This window comes from Malurus melanocephalus, unplaced genomic scaffold (assembly GCF_030028575.1).
Source record: "Malurus melanocephalus ecotype Western Australia unplaced genomic scaffold, MMel_1.1 scaffold_462, whole genome shotgun sequence".
Classification (NCBI taxonomy): Eukaryota; Metazoa; Chordata; class Aves; order Passeriformes; family Maluridae; genus Malurus; species Malurus melanocephalus.
The window spans coordinates 38,498-63,975 of record NW_026623694.1 but is presented as its reverse complement, the minus strand read 5'-3'; the positions used below and the strand labels follow the sequence as shown (position 1 = coordinate 63,975).

General features: G+C 40.7%; 1 protein-coding gene across 1 annotated transcript in view; it reads right to left on the bottom strand.

The window, feature by feature from the left end:
• Window positions 1-23,181, bottom strand: part of VPS54 (VPS54 subunit of GARP complex) — a 45,579-nt gene extending 22,398 nt beyond the window's left edge. Inside the window, exons 1-9 of the mRNA XM_057380589.1 lie at window positions 23,074-23,181; window positions 22,707-22,790; window positions 14,300-14,461; window positions 13,192-13,433; window positions 11,666-11,744; window positions 9,035-9,069; window positions 7,626-7,757; window positions 4,716-5,101; window positions 706-832 (exon numbers count right to left, since the gene is read on the bottom strand). Of these exons, the coding sequence (XP_057236572.1) occupies window positions 706-832; window positions 4,716-5,101; window positions 7,626-7,757; window positions 9,035-9,069; window positions 11,666-11,744; window positions 13,192-13,433; window positions 14,300-14,435 (1,137 nt within the window). The 5' untranslated portion in view covers window positions 14,436-14,461; window positions 22,707-22,790; window positions 23,074-23,181. The remainder of the gene's footprint in view (window positions 1-705; window positions 833-4,715; window positions 5,102-7,625; window positions 7,758-9,034; window positions 9,070-11,665; window positions 11,745-13,191; window positions 13,434-14,299; window positions 14,462-22,706; window positions 22,791-23,073) is intronic.
• Window positions 23,182-25,478: the final 2,297 nt, after the last annotated feature.

Genomic DNA, 25,478 nt, shown 5'->3' with positions numbered 1-25,478 from the left:
TTCTAAAGATGAGAATTTCCTGACCCTGAGCAAGACTGACACTAAGCACAGCCCAAAAATGGAAGCATTGCAGTGCCAACCACTACATCTCATGAAATGGATTAAACAAGGCTGAACAGTTCACAGGCTCCAGCAGTTACTGAAGAGCAGTACAGACAAAATCCAGAAAACTCYTTCCTTGGCTAGAAAGCAACCACAATAGCTTCATCTTTATATGTGTGTGATTTTCAGAGGAATGAGGAATATATATCTATATATAGACACTGTGAATGAAGTATGCATTCAGGGCAACCATATGCTTGATATAAGCAGTCATAAAAGCATGAGGAGACAGAATGAGAACAACATGCAAATATCAGCATTCATTGCAAAACTGAAATTTTACAACCAAGTTGATGAGAGCCCATGTTCTTTTCCACTCACATGCTTAGGTTCATGAAGTGAACTCAGTGTATGCTTAATCAGAGAAAACTGATTATTTTGAAAAAATAAAGTGGGCCTGGATTGCAGTTCTGAGTTTAATTACAATTACTTAATCTTATCAAGCACAAAAATAAAGGGGCGGGGAGAGATTTGGATGAGAAGATAAATAGCCTAAAATTATAGTGTTGCTACTAGGGACCTGAGAGAATTAGTTGGTGCTAATTAAGTATGTTAAAGATTGAAACATATTCATGAGACAGTTTATTTCAATAACAGACATACCTCTTCTAGAATTTGGCAATCATCTTCTAGGGGTCTATTTAAATCATTGCGAGCATAAGTTGAAAACTCTGCAATCATCATTTTATCTATCAGCTTTTCCAGTTCACAAAGCTGTGAGCCAAGATGCCTATGAAAAACAGCCATTGAGATATGAGCTAAATAATCAACCTGAAAACGAATCATTATTTCACAGTTGAAGAAAATAACCACCCAGCAGGAAATTTCCATGCAATCAACGCTGGCTTAATGGGAGGCTCCAATCTTTCACTCCTCAGAGCAGCTGAAATCATGCATTTTTCAGAGGCACTGTCACCTTGCACCAAAACATATGGACTTGAATATTGATGGAGGATAAAATTTGGAAGTAGGGCTTTTTTTTTTAGGAAGGTGACAAGTACCTCTCTGCCCAATGAGGTGAACCAGAACTAAGAATACTCAGTGCTTATCAGTATAAAGGTTCAAAAAGAAACTTTTGCTTGCTCCTTGGATCATCAATCCACAAAATCTTYTAAGTCAAACATTTGAGCTTTTGAYRCAGTCACAKATTAAACTGTGATTAAATTAGTGCATRTGAGATGCACTAACAGCATTGACACGACAGGAAGGTTTTCAGAGAAAACACAATCATTTTTTTATTTGCCATTTTTTATGCCACTCTAAATGAAAAATGTTTTTCCACTTATTGGAGATTTCAAACTATATTTTGCAGACTACTGTCATACAGAACCACAGGGGAATTTCTCACATCAGAAATGTCAACCACTCTTTAAAAGTGGGAACTTCAGAGATGTCAAACACTCCAGGATTTTCAACTTCCACTAACAGCTGGGAACAAATATCTGCAAAAATCAGACTGCTTTTTCTTTAACAAAAACAAAAAAAACACAGACACTTTACAAATGAGAATTAAGAGGATCTGTAATATTTTAGATAAGCCTGGAAACAAAACTGGGAGGATGAACACGGCTTTCATTCAGTGCTGGTGTAGCTGGACCCTCTGCTTGTGTAGATTATGACTCCTGGCAACTCTTCCCTGCAGAAACACACATGGCCAGCACTGAACTGAAGTCAATAAATCTTGCTTGATCTGAGCTGAACAGATTAATTTATTCATTTTAATTTCAAGATGACCAGGGATGTACCTGCCTTGGAAACTGTTGTTCAATAATTCATCCGAATGGACAAAATAGGCAAAAACAGCCTCTAGAAAATCCKAGCCAGTTGCATCATGGGCATTTCAGAACAAACACAACAGGAGAACACCCCAAAGACTGTTATTTGCAATGTAATAACTGGAGTTGAAAAATTGACTGAAGGACTAAGGCTCTTACTGAGTTAAGCATGGAAATGCTTTGTGGTACATTATTTCTGCAACTGTGCTGAACTACCCAAAAACAGCTCCCAGCACCTGCCCTCACCTCTTTGCCCACCATGTTTCAATCCCTAGAAGCCACAAAAATCCTTCAACCTGAAACATGCAGGAACAAGTCAAATCTTAATTTACACTCCAGCAAAGCACCTWCATAATTATCTCTCAACAGGTATCACTCACACACCAGATCTCTTCAGYTAATACTGAATATGACAACTCTATCATGTAAAGAGATGAGTGCAGTGTAAAACTTATTTTAAAATAAAGAAATGAGAACTATTTTTCCATGTTTTACTGTATAAAAAACTATAAAAGCTTGGTTTGCCAGAATACATGTGCAAAMAAAMCCCCAAAACCCTAAACCAAAAAAACCAAGCCAAACAAAARAACACMMYRMWWWYRWWYRWWWKYRKKGTATCTCCATCACTCCAACACAGACTGTGAAAATGAGGCAGAAAGTTTTCACAGATTTTTAAGTTATTTAACACATTAGCTTTTTCTTATTGCAAAATTAAAATGGTCAACTTGAAAAGGTTAGAGTTCTAAAACTCTGATTCTGTCCCAGAGTAGCAGCAAGCAGTTCCAACTGGCACATACCATTAACCTAGATTAAAGACACTGAGTCATTATTTCACACAACCTTTATGTTTTTTCATTTTTTTGCTACAACTAGAAACAAATAATTTTTCTCTCTATTCAGTGAGACAAGGGAAAAATTAATGGATGATCTGAGTTATTTTCTTACTGCTTTGTATTGAATAATTCTGATATGACTCAATTTAAAACACCAAATTCTACAAGTTGTCATGACAACACAAACAAGTTGTTATTTTTTTAATCAGATATTTGGTTTAAAAAAGACAGTAATTATTTAGAAAATTAGTTACTGCTACTAAATAAACCAGGTCTTTAACTCACTTGACACTGCATCATTCTTGCTCAAGACAAAACAAGAYCCCTTTGGTATTTCTTGAGAAAAGCTGAAGTTTATGGGCTTGCCATCAATTTAGATTTTTTTTTTAATTTGATTTCTTTTTAATGATTTTTATTTATTTTCTTTATTCTACTATGAAGTGTTATCACTACCTCCATTTTCCATCGCACATTATTTCTTCACCCAAGCTGTATAYATAGGCCACTGTGAAATTTGGGAACTGTGCTGGGCTTTTCAACTGCATTTACATTTCTGGTGGGGTACATGATTTAGGCAGCCCTTAAATTACCTTTGTGAGCCTTTACTGTCCAAAGCAGAGGGAACATTTCCCATTGCCATCACTGTCTGTAACTCTACCAAATAAAACCAACTAAGCTTTACTCACAGAAATTAATTCTTTACACACAAAATGATTATGCAAATATTCCACACCTGAGGGTAATTTTGAAATAATGGCACAGCTCTTGGGACAGCATGCATTTCAACCACARTGACAAGAGAATTGCACTCTCTGCTGACAGAGCACACAGGTTACCCAGCTGCAAAACACAACTGATTCTGAGTGATGCTGTCACAGGGCTGTAGAATGACACTGTCACCAAGGTCARTACAAAGGTGACTCAGCCAAGGGCTGTGCACCAGAATCAAGTGGTTGATAGCAGGAAAAGTAAAGAGGACAAACTGCACTGAGGTGTCTGAAGAGAGACAAGATACACTTTTTAGATGGTCTGTTTYTAGGTTTTGTAGAAAATCACTTATAGCTACTTTCATCACAATAATTTATTAGCTCTTTTAATTTTTCTTATTTCATTTTTTATTCTTCCAGCACTTCTTCCCCAAGATCTTTTCTACATAAAATCTGAGTGTTTTTCCAAACTAGCTAGAAGGGGTGTTAGAAGCTCCACAGAACAGATGGACAAGAACAGTAACTATATAAAGTTCTGAACACTCACGTTACAGTTACTGAGCAACAACCATGCTGTCATTATGCAAGCTGTGGACCACTGGGCTGCAGGAACCACARAACCTCTAAACAAACCACCCCTCACCCAGCATCAACTCAGAAAACTTAGCACACAGCTCCTCAGCTGGCTGATGCAAGYCTTGGAGCTGATTTAACCACACACTTCTCCTGCCAGCATCATGCCACACTGGCAGCTTTGCAATTCAACGCTTTTAAATATGACTTTTGATAGCTTATTTTACATCAGCTAAAAAAAAATTCTACTGTATTAATGCTCTTGCATGTTTCTTTAACAACTGTCACTAAAGACACAGGCCCAGAGTGGAGCTGTGTAGCAAGGACCCCACATCTGGGGTGCTGCTTGCAGGAGGATTGCAGATTCCCATGTGGAAAACAGCTCTCAGCTGTCAGCTACAAGCCATGCAAGATGAAAGTCCAGCCACAGCCTGGCTTTCATCTCTACACCCCTAAAACATCTGTAAATCAGAACACAGTATAAAGCAGGTGTTTAAAGTCCATCCCACTCCAAAAAAAACCCCAAAAAATTTTTAAAAAAATCACCTCTGTCAAAGGCATTAGCCACATGGTTTAGGCCACACTTATATTTTGTACTTTGTGTATTATGTCCTCTAAAAATGAATGAGTGAACAAAAGTAGAACAAATCCCTTAAACCAACACAACGTGCTCAACACATTCCAGCTCTGCTTGCATTTTATGTATTYCCCACATCGTTACCTACCGGAAACTGTGAATACCTTGAAGCTCTTGCTGTAACACCTCTTGTGTTGTTGCTATCAAGTCCAAAGCTCCAACAAACTCCGAAGTGGAGAGCAGCAACTGCACTGTGGGCTGTGTTTGGTGTACAGTAGCCATTAACTTCAGTTTATTGTAAGCTTTTATACAGTTATTTCTGGTGAGTGACAGTCTTAAAACTCGAAGGGATCCTTCACACATTACTTTATCAATTTTAGAGATTTTCTCTCTAAGCAATTTTACAGCCTGGGAGGTTTTCCTGAGGTAGTCCTGCAATTCATGCTGAGAGGTCATTGCATGAAAAAACGCTTCTGAACGGAGAGAAATCTGATGAGCAATATTGACTTCCACAATGTCCAGATAATGGCTCAGCTGGGAAGAGGAGGGAAGAGGAAAAACAACACTTATTGTTATGACCTGGAACCTTTATCACCATGCAAATACACTTTCAGAGTATTTGCCTTATCGTATCATGAGGAAATTTTGATAATAAAAATTAAGCCATTGGTCATATTAGCAAGCAAGTAATTACCCATTGTGGTTTAATAATTTCGTTTTAAATGAATTCAAAATCACTATGGGAAGGCTGATTTGATGCCTCTCCTGCTTGAAAATACCAAGTTAGAAAAGCAAATCAATCTAAAACACCCCAAGTTTTGTACCACATGGATACACACAGGCCACAGAAGTTGGGTAATAACCAGGAGACAGCTCTGGATCCTGGCTTGCAAGCAACAGACGTGCAAAAATCCTATGAAATTTGGACCACTGAAGCTGCTAAAGGTGCAGCCACTGTACTGGATGACATGCCACTGGAATGGMTCTGCTCATTTAAAAAGCTGTAGTACCTTCTTTGCAGAGAAATATCCCGAGTATCTCTGGCTGCAGTTGTACTTTGCCAACCAGCTGGAATTAGTACTAAGCCTATTTCCAGTGTGCTGGCACTGTGGGATTCCCAGAGACTGAGTATACCCAGATGTTCTGAACCTGAAACTCAAATTCTCTATGTCCAACAGTTATCAGACCACTGCATTTTACAGTTCTTTGAAAAAGCTCTGTGTCCTGGCTTATGTTGWATATGCAAACTCCAAGGACTGAGAATTTAGGATGCTCATCTGAATGCTAATACTCAGACGACCTGGTTTCTCAGAGGTGCCAAGCATTCAAACCTCATGCTGAATTCCAAAAGTCCAACCAGAGATGGCAAGGAAATCAGCTGTAGAATGTTCCCTTCTTGGAGTTATTYTCATCCTCCTTTCTGCAGATACACTAGGGATTTATCCAATATGCAAACCCATCGTTTTTCTTCACATCTAATTTAATTAGCAGCATCCTCCACCAACCAGCTGTGACACACCTAGCCACAGGGAAAGCCATGACAGACTCTGATACACGGATCAGAGAAAAGGGCTATTACAAACAATTATTTATGTGATTGTACCAACCAGATGCCCCAGGTCCCTTCACTATGCTAAACAAGGTAGAACAAACGGAGCAAATAATACCTGTCTCAAAGAGCTTACAGTCCCAATGTAGGGCAACACATGGAAGGAGGTAAGGAAGAAAAAAAATCACAGGGAAATTATTGAAGTAGATCAAGAGCACTCCAAAAGCCTGCAGGCAGATCTGCTTAAGGCAAGGTTTTCAAAATCCTGTTGGAAAATGGTGCCTGGAGCTAGGGACAATTACAACAGCAGGGTACATATTTACACATGATGAGCGTAAACCTCATGCAGTTCAGAGTCTTTAAAAAGTAAAACAAAAAAACTCAGGCTCATTTCATTTATATGAAGCAAGGTAATAATTTGTTTGTCAAGCACAAGGCTTTGGAGGCAACAGAGCTATTTTATATTGTATAGATATTTGCATCACACCGTGGCTTATGGCTGCTCTTATTTTTGCTCCTCTGCATCAGTGAGGGCTCTGGGTCTGCTTCACCACAAGTCCCTTCTGAGTGTGAATCCTGCTGCTGCCAGGCACACTTTGGGAAGTTCAGAGCATTGCTTTTTCATCTTCAGACAGCAACTGCCTCAAGAAAACTCCAAAGAAGCCTTCCTCCAGCTTTAGGTGTGGAGGACAAYCTAATGAACCTTTGAGTTAGCTTCMAGCAGAGCCTGTCTCTTCCTCCTGACTTGGCAGGAGACCAGGAACACTAATTCTCAGAAATTTGGAAACACTTTACAGACGAACTCATGTTATTTTTTCATAATGTACCTCACAGACTCCAAAATTACTCAGATTTTCTAAAAGCATTTAATGGGTATTTGTACTGTAAAGTTGACTCATTATGAGATTTTCCACAGTATGACCACATAACTAGAAAAAAAAAGTTAAAAACGACCAAGAAAAAACTTCCGTTTCCAACGTGAAAGAAACAGCTCTGCTTTCATGTTCTCCTTTGTGAAATGAAAAAACAGATCAATGCAGACAATAACAAAGGAGGAATCTCCACAGGATTTAAAATACCACAAGATTTATATTGCTTTTAGCATAGAAGTCACAGCACCTTAAATCTGAAATTTTCCTGAGGTGCTAGAAAATAACAATCTTACATAGARTACAACCTGTGTAATCCAGCTTCCCCTTCTCCCCTTCTTCCATAAGAAAACCACTCCACACCTCTCAACATACACCTGTTTCAGTAAGTTATAGCTGTCATGAAGGGCCAGTTGTTACATCACATACAGWTTTCTTTTTTCCAGATTTGACAGATTCATTGAGCAGGAAAAAARTTATCTTTCAGTAAGATACCAACAATCTGCAGGCCTAATGTAAAATGAGAAATAGCAAAGCCCACAATGAAGTCTCAACAAACACTACACAACAGCAGCCATGGAGTTCCTTTGCAGTATCCACCAGCTGTGATGGATAACCATATCTTGTGCCAAAGTTGTACCTTTTCTTGAAGYAACTTGGAGGAAGCTGCATCACGATTTCCTTTTCCACCAGCGGTACTAAAATGAGACCATGGTAAAACGGCATTAAATGTTAAGGAATCTTCCAAGGCAAAATCTGGTTTCATAAAAATCTGAAATAGAAAAACAAGAGAAATAAATGTGCCTCACTCACCCCTACATTTTTGCCCCAATTAAGCACATCTCCTGTCTCAGTAAGCTAACAGAGACCTTATATGTTGATTACAAAATCCAATTTTCATTTATCCAGGCAAATAAATTTATTCCAGACCTTACAACCAATGTAACACTTGAAAATCTTGTGTGATCTGACAAAGCCTTATCTTCCTGAAAGTGGAAGGCACAGTTCTAAAATTACATGTGTATTCAAGCACCTGAGACAATTTGAACACCCTGAGTGTGCAAATGTAGACAGCACTGAAGGGCAGGTGGGCCCTCTCAAGAACCTGAGCAATCCTTCTTCACTAACAAGGGCATCCTGCTGCTGATCTGCTCATTCCTGAGGCCACAGCCTCTGCCAGGCTGAGGATCCAGCCAGCTGTCAGGGTGCAGYAAATGTTGTCTGGGAGGGAGCAGAGCCTCAAGCTGATCTCCCTTAGCAGGATGCAGCAAATGCACTCAGCACAGGAAGAGTCAGCAACACGTAACATTAACCACACTTCCTRGAGAATTATTAATCTAAAATTCTCTCTGATAACATTATTTACACTTGACAAAAYCTTGAGCTTACAGGCAGGCAGTAGAACCCTCATCCTTTTATTCATTCAGTGTAATTTTAGAAGGYTCAACACAGACTACAGCATCACACCACACTCAAGCATTCTTGTTTCCTGGACTTCAAACACCACAGTGACAGCTATTCAAGTCACAGCCTACACACCTGGCAAAGAGATGCTGACCCCTATTAACACTCTRACTTCTTACTGTACCCAGAAAAAAAATTATTCAGACTCAAATGGAATCTGGAGTTGTGTCTTTTGCCAACCTGACACAAAAACCCACATCATGTACACTCCATGCTTATATGCAAGAGAGCTCTGACCAAAGAGTTGTACACCAGCCAATATTCAAGCCTCTTTCAAACCCTTCAGTTTTCCCTTCTTCCTAGAATGGCTAATTTTGCTCAATTCTGAGGTCTTAACTTTATTTATTTTTTTAAAGTATTTCTATTATATTTTTAGAGAAAAATTGAAACCATGGAAACAAGAAGAAAAAAAAATAAGACAAAGCAAATAATTTTTAGTCTTTTTGTATTCTGAGCACTGCAGATCCTCTTGAGAATCAAYCCAAGTCATCAGTGAGGACAAAATTTCTACCAAAAATACATGCATATATTCAACACWTCATTTGAGAAAGCCTTAAAACAGCCGAGAGTGCACAGAAGCCATACCTTAGGTACTTGTTCCAGATCTGTCCTGGATTTATCTAAAATTAAACAAAACACAAGGAGTCATTCATGAGCAAACAATGGGAAACAATTCCCTTGAACAAGTGAATCCTRTGAGGAAGTTTTCAAGACAACAATGCCATGTTCCTCAGAGAGAGGGAACAGRGTTACAAATGGAAATGAAACCTTTCCACTGAACACRASGTAAACCTTTTACATCATGAGGACAATCAAGCATTGGAGCAGGCTGCCCAGATGGGCTGGGTAGTTTGGAGATTTTATGGATATATATTTCTAGTTATTTTCTGGATATTTGTATTTTTCTTGGTAAAGCTTTGAATGGCTTGGCCTGACCTCACAGCTGAACTGCCTTTGAGGTGGCAGTTGCAGTAAAGGCCTTCTGAAGTCCCTGCCAACCTGAAATATTCTGATTCCTTGAAGTGCTCTGTTGTCCTTTGCAGTTCAGGTCTCATGCTCAGACTACTCAAAGGAGCTTGCACTTGGCTGTTTTGGCAGTGTGTTAGTCACACAAAGCAATCCACTTAGCACTTCACATTCATTAGTGTGCTGGCAAGGGCCAGCAGAAGGTCCTTCTAACATCAMCCCAGTTTTAATGCTGCAGACTGAAGCTGCCCACATAATCACTTTTGCACAGCACTTGGAGATTGGATGCACAAAGTCTGGCAAAAAGGATGAACAAGGGCTCGGGCCACAGTCCCAAGCACACTGGGCAAGCAGCACAGCAGCAGCAGTTCCCATGAAGTACCCTGACCTGACAACTGCAGAGGGTGAGAAAGTTGAGCTGTGAAAAGAGTTAATTCATTACACCCCAGCAGAAYTTGAAGAAAAGGAAAATTCAGACTCCTGAGGTTCAGCCAAAATCCCCTGTCCCACCCTTACTCATTACTTCAGTGTGCATTATAGAGAGGCCACATAGGAGGACAAAAAAGTTGAGGAATTTAAAAGCAATAGGCCCATATCTCTGCTGGACAGTCGGCTCACCCCTGACAAACATGGCAACTTCTACCTCAGTGTCATCTCCCACACTGCTCCCATCTCTTTGGTTTTTACTTCATTTATTTATTGGTATTGAMACATAAAAGGCAACCTTGGAATCATCTTGCTGTCCTCAGCCTCTGGACAGACCAATCCTTACAGAAGAGAAGGGCCAAGTCTTGTAGGATGGAGTTAGACAGGAAAAGGTAACAGCAGAAATTACAGAAAATCACAAGCTTCAGTCTACCAAGTGATGCTTCCACTAGGAACTGTCCAGCTACCCAAGAAACTCCCAGTTACTTTGGTGACAGTAATTTTCTCTTTTTAAAACCAAAAGACTCAGACTCTTCTGAAGTGGATTAAGCTGAGACTGAAGAAGGCACTTTGATTTTGTAGTATGCAACACAGACAGACTCATTCAGGAACAGCTATTCCAAAGTAACACCAATACAGAGAAACCCTGCAGAAGGGCTTCCTTTTGCACAGGAGGAAGGAAACAACTTGATCAAAAGGAGTGAACTACTGAATCCTTTTTGCTGCACCACCTGTAGACACTGATATAGATAAGTCTTATCAAACAAGGATTGGTTAAATTAGCCATTTTACGCTAATGTTTTTGAGAAAGTAAATGAAAACAAATATTAAAAGCTTTCTCCAAGTTATGAGGGTTTCTTTYCCTTTTGCTAATGTTTTCTTTTTTATTTTGCCTCTCGCCTTCCTTCTTGTCTAGTTTCCTATTAGCTGAACTACTTCCATAAAATCCTGAAATTCAGTCTTCATGTGCAGGTTTGAGCTCCCCAGCATAASACAGACTCAGACACACTGCAGTGAATCGTGTCAAGAGCCACAAGGATGATTAAGAGCCAAGGAGGAGAGACTGTTTACACTGGAAAAGCCCAGGGGAGATCAATGAGCTCTAAAGATCTGATGAAGGGGTGTAAAGAACACAAAGGCAGTTTTTCTCAGTGGTGCCCAGTGACAGMACAGCAAGCAAYTGGCAGAAAYTGATACATGAGAGATTTCATCTGAACAMAAGGAAATACTTTTACTGTGAGGGTGGTAAAACAMTGAAACAGGCTGCCCCGACACATTGTGTAATCTCCATCTGTGAAATTCAAAACTCAACAGGACACTGTCCTYCCATAGGTGGCCCTGGCTTGAGCAGATGGTCTAGACTAGATCTCTTGAGATGTCACTTCCCACCTCAGCCATGATGTGACTCTCATGGCAGAKATACAGGAGTGGCACTGCAGTTTTTCACTCAGTTGCTACATATTTGATGCAACAGTTTCAATGGATTTTAAAATAAAAATGYAGTACAGAAAACACTACCAGGGCCACAATGACCCACCATGAATGCAGACTCACCAAGAAAAAAATTTAAAAGCAGGTATCTTGACCTATAAAATGTCAGCAGTGGTTGCGAATACTTCTAAGCCAACCATGTCTGAGTTTTTAATTAATGTTTCAAAGAAATCATCATTGGCTATTATTGCACATGAAGATCTCGAGCAAGTGACAATCAGCACAGAATAGAATCAATAATGAGTTACATTCATAACACTTGTTATTGAAGTTTTAACATAATGATACAAAAAGACACCACTTTTTAATGACTAAAGGAGGCTTTGACTGTACCGTGAGTGTGTAATAGTGTCCTGTCAAAGGAATCTTTAGGAGTACAAATATTCTTGCATCTTTCATGAACCTTCTCTCTCTGTAAAAGAGAAAATACATTAAAGAATTATTCTGATGCTTAAGAACCAGATTTTTTTTTTATTTGAAGCAAAATATTCAGTGAAACACAACTGAATTATGCAAAGTAATCGTGGCAAGTTCACTGTATTTTTTTCCTTTTATAAGCTCAGATGAAGTTTGTCCAGGTGAAAGGTACCAAAAACTTCAACCTATAATGGATATGTTGTTTTTTTCCTGTATCTTTACATCTCAAGAGAAAATGAACACAGAAGTTATTGAAGAGGTGTAATAACTTCTCCACATAATGACATATAATCATCGATCAATTGTAATTACATACACAAACATTTATTTGCTGACTAATCCAGAAATCACTCKAACACACAAGGAATCCTTTTTCATTGCTAAATCAAATTGGATGAAAGTAGAAATTACCTGCACATATTACTAATGAGTACTTTGTTGAAACCACAGATCTTGTTTCATCATGCTGAGTTTTAAATTTTAAACACCACCAGAGACCATAGTGGTGAAAAATTACRTTTCTAAAGAACACCAATGTTAACTAAATTTCTGCTAGAAGCCATATCACAGCTCAGTCCCCAGTTTCAAATTACTTTTCCATTTAGCAGTCACTGCATGAAGTACTAATTTTAAAGGATGAAATCTTAAAACATTTTAAATGCTGAATATGTGAATTAAAAGCAACAGTTCAATTGAAGCTCAGTTATAGACAATTCTCTTCCACAGTCTTTAACTATTATCACACAAGTAACATTTCCTGCAGCCAATTCTGAACCAGCAAAAAAATAAGGAAGCTACAAACCAAGGAAGCAGAAAACAGCGGGAGACTTCTACATGTTCTTTCAGTTAAAAAAAAAAAAAAAGAATACTACATACTTACTGACACTTGTATTTTTAASAGATTGTAGAAGTCTCCTACTGGTCCTGGTGTCCTTAGATGTAGCTTAYATTTCCCTGTTACAAAAGAAATCATCAAGATAATAGGCCTATKTATAGTTTAAGTTCATGTTTAAATGTTTAGATTGAAGACTCTTAAAAAAAAAATCTCCAACCCTTGCAGCACGTAGTCATTTGATCCAAAGGTCTGAGAATCCTATGTTGCACTGTAGTAGGATTGTTCCCAATCCTTAAACAAGCCTTACAGAAAAAAAAGTATTAACAATCAGAAAGAATAAATATGAATTGCGAGCTCTGGTGCAGAGCTCAGTAGTCAGAAGTTAAAAATAACATGAAATTGCCTCAGGACAATTCAGAGAGCATTTTCCTCACAATGGGCACTGAGATTATAAAACCAGCAATGTCTAATGAAGACCCAGCCAACATTGAAAAAGCAAATTAATTATCAGCTAATTGTACAATGGGCTACTAGCAGGGACAATCTAATTAGAAGAAGGATCTCTTTCTGGTCCCTAGACTATGTGCACCTAATTGGGGGTTCTTACCGGAGTGATTTCCTGTTGGTATGATGCAAAATGTTCCTTGGTGATCTGTGGGAGGTAGAATGAAGGCGTGACTTCAGTGTCCACAAAGTCCACTCCCCATGTTTTTGTAAAGAAATCAGATTCCCTTTTTGCTAACCTAGGATCATTTAGTGCTGCTGGGAGATTGACTTTGGAATGATAAATAGTCCATCTTTGCTGATCCACAACTAGAGATGGGCTGTCATGTAAGTTATTGGGATTGCCTGCAGCACAAAAGACAAGACAGTTTGTTAGCATGAGAAACAAAGCTGTAGCTTTTGCTAAAATGTGGCTCTTAAGCAAAYCATGTTTTCCCAATTACATACTGGATTAGAATTATCTATGCAAAAACCAGATGATATTCTCCTTCTGCAACACTTCACCTTGCATTTTTTCTATGAGATTAACCAACTCAGGTTTGGAACACAGAAGTGGTGTAGTGGCATTCATTAAACAGATTTAGCTCAACAATCTTAGTTTTTACTGAAGAGAAAAAAATTCCAAGCACGAACATATCTCTAACAATCTGAACTTGATCAGAATGACAGCTAAAATTCATTACCATATAGTGACATAATAAGATCCCACCCCACCTTTGTGTAAACAAAGCTTTAGTGCAATAAAACAGCTGGAACTATGGTCAAACTCTGGTTTAACAACAGCACCAGAGACTCGTAACAGTACTACAAACAGGTCACTTGCTTCCATCCYGCTGGGATCTTTCCCAGAAGGAATGCAGCCAGATTCCAAACACACTGGACACATCTGCTACGGGCTCAGACAGATTGCACTCTCTTTTTGCATGGATCATAGCTGCAATGTGGAATCATGCAAGCAAAATCCCACCTATAATGGTGACATCTTAAAAAAAAACTGCAATAGTCTCTCCTATTGCTCCAAAGGGATGCTGGGTGGTATAAAGCAGAATTACAGCATGCTTGGAAATAAGATTATGGTACAAGAAATAGTGGCTAGAAATAACATACGGCTTAGTACACTACACCCTGTGTACAAGAAATAGTGACTGGATGGTTGTCAATGGTTTAGCAAATCAATCTGCTTTCTCCCTCTCCCTGCACACCAACATTACCTGTGGGTTCCTTGGGACACACATCAGGCAGGGACTGCACAGGGCGAAAGCGTTTCGTGGCATCCATTTCTTTTTTAAAGAAAGCATCGCTGCTGTTTGACTGAGGCACTGGTGAAGAACTGTGGCTTGATGCCATTGCATAAAATCACCACTTGATAAAAGCTAAACAGGGAACAACAGATATCAAGGCTTTAATAAAGCTCCAGGGACACACTGTATCAAAACAATGACACTCCAGTATTGTTTTTAACTGTAATACTTCAATTGATGTATTTCAACAACAGGAGAAAGTTTATTTTAAACACAAAAATAAAAGGCAGAATGTAACTTCATAGTCTGTTCCTCAACACCTCTAGGTTTGGAGGATAGCCTGTGCACAGCACCCATAAAATGTTACAATAAGAAAAAAAAAGTCCTTTTAGGCACTTCTTCCTCTCTTGCCATAACTATTGCAGCCACAGTGCACACATTCACAGTAGAATTTCCTCTCAAGTATCAGGAAACTTCATACTTGAATCAGGAAAATTGACAATTCAACTTTTACGGCTGCTCAGTAAAGTACAGTTTATTTCAGCATAATATATTTGCACAGAGAAGACAATTAAAACATAGATCAAAAAGCTCCAGGGTAAGCAAAGTCCCACTAATTTTCAGTCCAATTTTAAGATCCCAATTTGAAAATAAATAGCCTTAAAAATTTTACACCAGCGCTGAACTTAATGAGCTCTTTCCATCTGTAAACAAAACTGCATGTCCATGAAAGCATCAGACAGTTGTAAACTCCACAACTATTAGAGGTTTGAGAGTTCATTAAAACTGTACAGCTCAGGAGTGCCTGTTCAAAGGGACCCATCTGGATCCACGCCTTTAAGGAGATATTAAATGCATCTAGCAAGATCTTAGCATTTAACTACCAACTCTTAATGGACACTTAAATTACTTACTACCCTGTGAAGAAGCACAAAAAGATTAAAGGCCTATTTTATGTTTGAGTGCTAAAGSAGGCATCAAGGGATGACTGTATCCCACCGTGTCAGCTTCCAGCAGCATCACATATATTACAAATCTCATTTGGAAAAGAAAAAGAAAAGGTTCTACTTTCTAATAGAGGTTCAAAGTGTCCTACAAAATAATTGTTCAGCTATAAAAGACCATCCCAAATAAGAGGCCCACAGTAAGAAAAACTTACTAGTAGACATAGAATGGGAACAATCAGAAGTTGACAAAAAACCTTTCCAGACATCTGACAGATCTTCCTTAAATATAATAAAGCATAGGTCTCTCTCCCCAAAAGCCCCACAAAAACCTTTTTCTCTATTTCTTTTATTGCATTTTCATATTCTTATGTTCTCTCCTTGATATTTCCAAAGTAACTTCTTCATTGACCTCCTCCCTAAATGTTTAGGGGTGGCTTTGTGAAAAATCTGGCGCATGATGACAAAACACTATCATTTTAGTATTCTCAAAAAACATATCCAGTGCTATGGTGCCATGACCAAGTCTCCTAAAGGCATACAGTAAATTTATCTGCACTTGGAACTGCTTCAAAGTGCTGTATTTGCAGTTTTTCTCCTGAAAAAGCATCTGTAATATGAGACACAGTGCTCTAGCCAGATGTATGAGCAGCTAGGGCAATTTGTAGAAAGCACTGAAATCCTGAAACTCCTGCTAGCAAGTCTTTCATTAAGCCTTTCTCCTTCCCCCACAATGAAGTACCATCTAAAAGGATTGTTGAGGATATGAATTGTCTCAACTACATAAATCTGAATGGAGAAAATGTTAACTGTGATGCTAGTCAAAGATTTAAAACAAATTTAAAAGACAGTTTGAGACTGAAGAGTAGCTCAATACCTCAGCTTTTCAAAAACAAGCTATACCCACTCTTGCACAGATATTTTCATGACTTAACATCATAAAATATTCACTGACAAATCTCAAAATAGAATGAAAAGAGTACCATAAAATATCAGTGCCAGCAGTAACCTTCATACTATTGAGTGGATTTCAACAAGATATAAGGCTTCACAGGCAGAGACCTTCTTAAGTGGCACGCAATTTGATGCTGTACTAAATTATTCATAGCTAGAAGCTATTCTAGTATTCTCATAAGTCAGAACCTTATGGATAATTAACCCCAATGAACAGCCACATTTGCACAGGAAAAAACTCATCTCTGTACTGCCCAAAAGCAGGCATTCCTCAAAATGCAGTCCTTAAACACAGTCCTGCAACGAAGTATAACTTCAGAAAGAGAAAGAAAATTGGACAACAGTATCTGAATTAAACCCAAATTATAAAGGAATATGTGCCAAGCCCATATAAAGATGAAAATCCTGCCCCTACACCAATCTCTGTACACCAACCTTACCCACAACTAAAAAACTTCATTTATTCACCAACAGAACGGCAGTTCCTTATGTTCCACTACTAAACATTTTAYAGACAAAGGAATCTATAATCCACACCCTAAATCAACTTTTTTTTAAGTATGCAGTAATATATAAATTTGCTGATTTAAACATACCAAAAAAATGAAACTCAGGGTTAACACAAAACAAAACTGCTGCAGGGTTAACACAAAACTGCTGCAGAATATTTAAACTCCTTTAACTTTCAATGTAAGTGAAAGGCAGGTAGATACAGTTAACTGCACTAACTGTGCAGAATGACAGGCAGGTAAATGTAGTTAACTGCATTAACTGTGCAGAGTGAATTATGAAATGCTGAGTCCCCTGAGTCTCTTACTGAGAAGAACACATGGCCGCAGTAAGAATATGCAACTGTAACTTCATGACATGAGTGTTTAAATTATATACAATTAAAATGGGTTAAATCAACTGAGTTCTCTCCAATAATTACCATAATTTACTCATATTTTGTCTAGCAATGTGTATTAAAGTAATGCAATTAAAAAAAAAAAAAAGCCTTAGAGGTTAGATACATGAGTAATGATGGAACCTGGAACCAAGGATTATGGTTTTATTTGCAGCATGCCTTCAATATATCACRTCTATTTTGTACACACTCTATTAATTTCCTTAGTTAAAAAGATTATATTAAATTACACTGTCACTGTAATGACTTAATACCACTGAAGTTAAACCAAATCAGCCATGGCAACAATGAAAATAGCTTTGATGCTTTGAATTGATAGTATTCTTACAGTCTGAGCACATGAAGAGTAGTATTTCAACCTACACCTCCTCTTTAAAAACATTCTTGCKCAGTAACGTGCTCAGCAAGTACAATATGACACAGCTGTACAACACAGCATGGAACAAAATACTGCGGTGACACAAATAATAACCACACACTTGGATACTGTGCAGTCAGCAAAACAGCAGATCTGTGAGTTAGTAATGCATTAATCACATGAGGTTATTTCTGAGATGACTGTGCTGTGACTCTTGAGTTTCACACCCGAGGTTTCAGCTGTTAGAAGAGAGCAAAACAAACAACAAAGTGTATTACTCAGAAGTAATTGCACAGGGCGGTTGTAACTCAGGAGAATGTGCTGTTTTTTCTAAGTATTACGACTTGCACTAAAGTTCTTCAGAAACTGCTTTTCTATAYGCTGAGTGTAATTATTCACATGCTTTGTTTTTTTCCAATATAATTTACAGAACCTCCTCTCCAAATTTTATTTCAGCTTCAGAAACAGTGACATCTAAGAAGAGACATTATGCCCCCAGGGGGAAGAGCCCAGGGTTCCAACTGACCACAAGACACTGGAGCAAGCTTCCCTTCAAGTATTCCCCATTGTCCACAATGAGCCACACTGGGACACCAGCAGGAACTTTTCAAGGGGTAAATTCAGCATTCCAAAGGTAAGGCAGGAGAAGTTTCTCCATGAACACAAGTCCCTGCTACTTTGCATGGCTTTGGTAAAAACAAAGTGAAATGAGAATATTTCAAGCACTCTTCTGGCTACATGGAAAACCAAAAGAAGCCACCTGCAAGTCAACCTAAAGCAAAATATTTCACCATTTCTAGAAGACATGRTAACTACCAAAGATACTTATCAAAGCATACCTGAAACATAACTAAAAGATAAAACTGTGCAAGGGGCTCCTTCCAGGACCTCAACAGCTAAAAACTGGCATGCTGTTATTGGTCTAATGTATTTATTCTGTCCTCAGAAGTTTAGTTTTCCCTATCTATTATTACAGAGCTCCTTTTGCTAAATCAGCAGGATTTCACCCTGTAACAGGGAAACCATGGTACRAGCAAAGTACACAGCACCTTTGTAAGACAATGTGAGCCAGACTGCTCTAATGCAAGCTTTCACAGTTTTTTTTTCAACCACCTGATTCCTCAGGCTGAAATTTCTATGCTTGTCCCTGGTGCCCCAAGACAGACATCACTGTTGCAGCAGGGGAGCCAAGGTTAGCTTGGAGCAAAAATGCTTAAGCAGTTTCAGAGAATGAGCTTAAAGCTGTAGGAACTGTTCTGCAAACCTAAGCTCTTTCTGAAAACCTATTTCCACCCTGGGGTTTCAGGGGAGGAAGGTGATGACTGTCAGGGGAATGACAAGGTCAGAGTCAGAGGAGAGCTGTAACTTGTCCCCATGGCAAGCCATCTACAGTTGGGGCACATTCCAACGTAAATCCTCTTTCCACAACTTAAGAGAGGAGGCTGTGTCAGCCTGGCCTTTCTGAGGGCATAATAAATATATATATTTGTATTCATAWATAAACATTTTAGTGCATTCTGCAWATCYCAACAGKATCCCAAATCTCATGTTCTCACACTGAGGATGTACCTCCTCTACAAAGTTAGCATGAGTGAAGACCATCCAGATTAGCCTTGTTGGGATGAAAGCAACCCCACAAGGAAGCTGTGTACTGTGTATGAGTTATCTGCATTTCTCATCAGCCCTGCTTAGCCACATGTGCTGTTATGATCCAGCAGTTTCTGTAATTCCTCAGACTGTGCTACTTTCCCAGCAAACTGCATAATGGGCACTGTGGAAAAGCAAAAGTATTTGAATATCTCAAAGAGTTAATGCCACTACTCTCCCTTTAAATTGTCTCTTTCATAAGGCCATCTCAAAACACTCTCCTCAAAGAGGGAAACAGGCAAGAAAAACAGTAGCAACTCCAAAGAAAGAACAGGACAGCTGCATCCCCACAGCAAAGCACCATGGGTAGACTACAARGCCAGGATAAAACAACATCTGACTTTCATATTATTATATTTCGTACTGGTTTCTTTTGCCCTCCCCAGCTGTAGCCACATGAACAGCAGAATCAAAAAAACTTTTAAGAAAACCTTTAGTTGAGCTACACTTCTTTAAACACAAGAACACTGAAAAAAAATCACCCCAAACCATCCCATTACCGAATAATCTCCTGATACTTGAAATAATCCACAAGTGTAAACATTTTGTCAAAAACTGGAAAGCAATTAATCTTCTTTTAGACCAACTATCTGAAAAATAAATTTCACTTTCATTCAGGTATGAAATAAATAATTATATGAAACATCTGCGATGTACCCACTGGAGCAAACGCAATTCCTCTCATCTGGAAATCCAACCTCCCAATGCTGAACACTAATTTGAAATCAGAAGACAGCTTCTGTGCTGAAGGAACAGACATTCCTACAGCTATTCAGGTCATTATTCACCAAGTTCTTCCACACCATAGAGCCAGAATCATCCAGAAACAATCATCAAAGCAGTAAAAACGTGTCAGAAAAGGCCTTGTGGTTAGCTGCCCACACTAAGATATAAGATGAGAGTGAAGCCTCTTCGTATTTATTTTTCCCAGGCATCAGCATTGCAGTGTGCATTATCCCCCTGGAAAGCTGTGAAATACGAGCATYTCACAGAGATCCACACAGTTGAACAAAGACCAAGGAGCCCCAGCAGGCATTCCTGCTACCAGTCTGTCAAAGGCAGAGACTGCAGAGCAGGAAAGGCAGAAGAACTGCACCAGCCCCAGCAAAAATCCCARCACTGAGGTCCAGATGTGACGAAGGAGTCCGACAGATGTTCATGGCAATTTGCATCAACAGCAAGATCCCCTGTACAGCCTCTCCACCTGCCATCTTCAGTAGGGCTAGGCTCCACCTATTCATCAGAAAATAACTTCCTAAAAACATTAATTTTCATGGAATCGAGCGTTTCTGAAACCTTACCAAAGTCCTGAACTGCAAGTGGCTACGAGGGATTCAAATAAAAACATTTCATAGTTTTGACATCGCGCATAAAGGTGCGACCAGACCATCAGAAAGCAGGCCCAGTGCACCTCACATCAAATCCTGACACAGGATGTCAGTCCAYTGTCACTCCACAGGGCAGGTCCTCAGCAAACAACACCATCCAGACTTTAACTTGGCGAGCAACAGAGTGTGTCACCCATGTTTGTTGAGGATCCTTGTGGTATTAATACCTGCCCAACAGAAGATCAAACAAAACTGATCACCTCTCATCACATCACTTCCTTTTCATCCCTCAAATACCTTYCACTGACAAAAGGAATAARTAATTCTGTGGYATAAATCCCASTATGRTTATGCTACACCTTGAATGYCAAAAAMCAAAAGGAAGGTCTTACMCTGCTGCTTACAGCARCTGTATAAAACTGATGGAAACTATYTGACATAATGYAAAATCCCAGATATGCTACTCCAATTTTAATAATCTATCCCTAACACACACCCACACACATCCAAAATGGCCCTTTTTTTTAAATTTAGGAACCAGATTGATAGAGAAAAAGCTGGGATATTTAAGCTATTAAGAACTACTATTTTGGAACTCTTGACTAGTACATGGATCTGGCATTTTTGACTACGAGGGAAATACATTAACAATTCTTTACCTTCTAAACAGAATATCCAGGTATTTTTTTTAAAATCTAGCACCAAGGTGAGGTGGGTGCAAAAAGCTAAAAACAGGAAGGCAAATCTCAGATTTCCTGGTAAATATGATTTGGACTTAATCATATGAGGCYCCAGAAATACGTACACAGAACATTCATGCTCATGCTCACCCTTCCTGCTCCATTCATAAAACAAAACAAGGAATAAACAAAGTGTTAAAAAAAAGAAAAGAAACCAAAAGAAAACTGTGAGCCTCCCAATTGGAAGGATAATATGATGTTTATGGCCCTTCTCTGTTCCTGAGACTCACAGCTCCTCATTTCCCCCAAATTCTGGAGAAGGAAAGCAGAAGTGGCTTTTGCACAGAGCTGCTGCCCCAAAAGAAGAAACGATACCTACATGATTCCATTTCCCAACCTCTTCCTGCTCAAACTGCCAAAGAGAAGCCTGCAGCCTGCTTCCTCYACTCCTGCTGGCTCCTGACATCTTCCAGGCAAACAATATCCTTGTTCAACCTTGGAAATGTACATCCCCTTCTCCTCCCACGAAGTCTGTGCTTGTGAACAAGGAAAGATTCCTGCACGCGTGCCAGGCTCCCACTACAGAGAAAGATGGTGCTGAAGACAGAGGGACACTCAGGACAGACAGATGCTGTTACTGGTAAATGGGATAGCAGATGTAGAGATGCTTCTTGTACCTTCTGACCTCACTGGTGAAGCTGCCCAGGTGATGTATAGTGACTTTTGCATGAACAGCTGCGGATCTCCTGCCAATTCAGTCCATTTTAGGCCCTGTTTACCGACCCAACAGAAGCACCAATCTATGCCCAAATGATTTCAAGACCTTTTGTCTGTACTGCAGTTTGTCAAAGAGTCATGCTGACTTTCAGGCCAAGGCAGTAATTACTGCAGCCACTACAACAATTAACATATTGCAGTTGGGTTTTTCAGTAAGAGAGCRTTTTCTTGCAGGGCTGCACAAGTCTGCAGGATTTCTCATTCATTCATGATTTCACCAGGCAGAATACAGGTAAGACAGTAAAGTCAGTATACCACTTACGCTACAAACTCAAAAAGACACACACATGGAAATTTATAGTCCAGTAATTACTGTGATGAACATTAAAACGGGCATTTTATACACTGCTTTACACTCGACTGTGATAACTCGATGTCCTGTAACAGAAATACTAACTATTTGGAGAATACTAACTCATACTACTATTTGGAGAACACAAGAACAGCAGAGAAGGAAAAGAGGATCAGTAACAGACTAAGGCCAAAACTGGACAGTCAGAGGGAAAGTTCCTGCTGAGGGTGCTGAAGGTTGGAATTCTACATGCACATGTGTGTATCTCTCTCAACAGGACATACTGCTTTCGAAAAATTACAGTAAGGAAATGCAACAAATTACATTTGGCCACCACACAATTTTAGGCTCATCTACAAACCCAGGAACCATCGCATTTTTAAATGGAAACCAACATTAGCGCTCTACATCCCAGTCCATCCTGACTGCCATGCGCTAGGGAAAAACACCAAACACTTGCTCCRAACGTCAGCTCCAGAGCCGGCCATACCTTCTGGAGAACACGCCAGGAGTATCTCCCGGAGGCCGTCGTCATATCTCTCCCCGTGGCATGGTCGGGAATGCTGGCGGGGACCTGCGGGACAGCAGCGGCCGCATGAGGGAGGCCCGGCCTCACGCCGCCCGCTCCGCGCCTCCGCCGGGCACCGCCCGCAGCCCCCCGGGGGTTACCATGGAAATCCACACCGTGGATCTGCGGCAAAACAGAGGAACCGGGCCGCGGGCAGCCCTCCTCCCCGCCCACCTCCCCTCGCGTCCCTCCGCTCCGCTCCGCCGCCCGGCCCAGGCCGCCCACACAAAGGGGAAATTAAACTTTCCCGGGGGGAGCCCCGGCGGCAGGGCGGGCCCCCGCGCTGTACCTGCGGCGCCGGGCGGGATGCGCGGCCTAGCGCGGCTCTCCTCCGCCGCGACACGTCGGTGCCCCCGCGCAGGGCGGCGCAGGAAGGGCCSGGGCGGCGGCGGGAGGAGCCAGAGCCCGCCTCTGCCACCGCCCGGGGGAGGAGCGGCGGCGGGAGGAGCCAGAGCCCGCCTCTGCCACCGCCCGGGGGAGGAGCGGCGGCCCGGCCGGCGGAAGGGGCCGCACCGCCCGATCGCGGTGGGGATGAGCTGCTGTGCCCGGGCCGCTGTTTGGGAGCCCTGGTTACCGATCCCCCGCTAGCCGGTTTTACTCCCGGTTGTATTTTAAGCTGCGATTCGCCGTCAGGCCGCAGAAGATGATGAAATAGAGGGACGCGTTCGGTGCCGGTAAAGCCACAGCGGTGTCGTGCCCGATCGCGCCTTGAACACGATCAAGCCTTGATCGCGCTTGAATTCTCGGCCTTAGCCCTGTGGCAGCAAACAAAACACAGGGGAAACTCTGATTAATTAACAGCAGCGATTGCAGCTGTATTTAATAACAGAAGCATGTGGGCTGTGTGAACTCACCAGTGTGGGAATCCATGGATTACACGGATTCACGCCTGGGCTTGTAGCTCACTAATTCGTGTTTGTGTCTGGTGCTGGCCCCAGACAGGCTGGGCTGAAGATGTTGTTTTGCTCCTTGGTGGTCAAGGTTGGCAGAGGTTTCTTCGGTACAATTTGTTTTGCAGACTCAGTCAATAAATTCCAAGTGAGTATCACCAGGATCAGGTGATCCTTGATGACTACCTTAATAGATGTGTCTGACCTGACCACGGTTCACCCTTCAAAAAGATGAGTTTAAAGAGCAGAAAATGTGACACTACCAGAAAGAAAGACTGGWTTAATATTACTATTACTTCGTAACTGTGGGCTTCAGTGTCAGTGGTCATCCTCCATTATACCTTTCATAGACACGCTTTAGAAAAAAAAAGCTGTACCTTCTTATGCTTCAAAATCYCATCCTTGGCTTTCTGGAGTTAATATTGGCTCAGCACAGCTCAAACAGACTTCATTGGAAGGTAGAACAGCAAAAACAGTTTAAAACCCACAACTATGTTAAATATTAAATGCTTGTTAGGAAGCCAATGGGAATTTCCCTGCAGCAACCTGCAAATGTCACTGACAATATTTTCAGAGCATATTTTCCACTACCTGGCAGAAATCTGTGCCTTACAACCTCYGCAATGCTCAGACTGCAGACACACATTTGACACACTCCTCATGGGCAAAACATGGTGGTTTGGGGTTTTTTTTTTCTTTATTTTTTTTCCCCTTGGGGATCATATTAGTTGGAGTCTGTCTGTCTCCTAATCCCTAAAATGTGACACAGCAGCAATAAAGTGAGCAAAGAGATCACGAACCTAATGTAAAACTGAYTGCTGTATTGATCCAGACTGCAGAAAGACTTAGTCTGCAGAATTTAGTCCTGTGGATAAAGGTAAGCAAATTGGAGAGGCTTAGGAGGGAGGTGGTGTTAGTCCCAGATTCACTGGGAGTTCTGCTTTATGTTACTTTCTGTTGACCCASACAAATGTCTTCAGCTCTGGGCTTTGAGAATGGCATTCCTGCCTCAGCAYTGCTGCCAGCTGGCTGGGGGTGTCTCCGTGGTTCCTGCAACCGCTCACAATGAGTGAGCTGGAAAGTTTGAGTTTCTCCAAATAAAGCTCATTGTTTGCTTTCAGTAGYCTGACCTTCTAGTAGGACCTGAGAGTACCTACATAACCACTTTCCACTAGCAAAGAGACAGATGGGAGGGGATGGGAAGGGACGGGAAAGGCAAAAGGAAAGGGAATCCCCAACGGAGAAGCAGCTGTACATGATTATTAACTACAGCTGCTGCTTTGGAGGGGAAAGCCCTTCCCACAGGCTTAGTGGTAAACCAGTTTTCCCCTTTTTAGCCCTTTGGGTCAGCCTGAGGCCAAAGGTGAGCACGGATACTATTTTCCATGCCTCCCTTGTATGAATCATGGGCTGATCCACTCACTGCTGAAATGTGTCCAGTYCTGGTCAGCAAACTGAGCCAGAGCCAAGTCCACTGTGCAGGACTGACCTCATTGCTCTGCTGCTGAGCTTCACAACACTTCTCTTGCAGCATCTTCACTGAGTCAGGGACTTACCCTGCCAGGTCCATCTCAGTGAATTGCTCAGAGCAGCCTTAAGAAGACATTTTGCATAGTTGCTTAGCATGAAATGACCTTTATGTAGAGCTGGCTTCCTCCTCAGTTGACATTTGCCCAGGAAGCCSTGATCTAGCTGAAGACCTCAGGTCTGTGTTTCTCTTGCACCAGGGAGGTACTTTGAAAGCCAGTGATTGTCTCAGACACGCAGGGGAAAGCCATACCCTCAAAGTGACGTTTGAGCCATG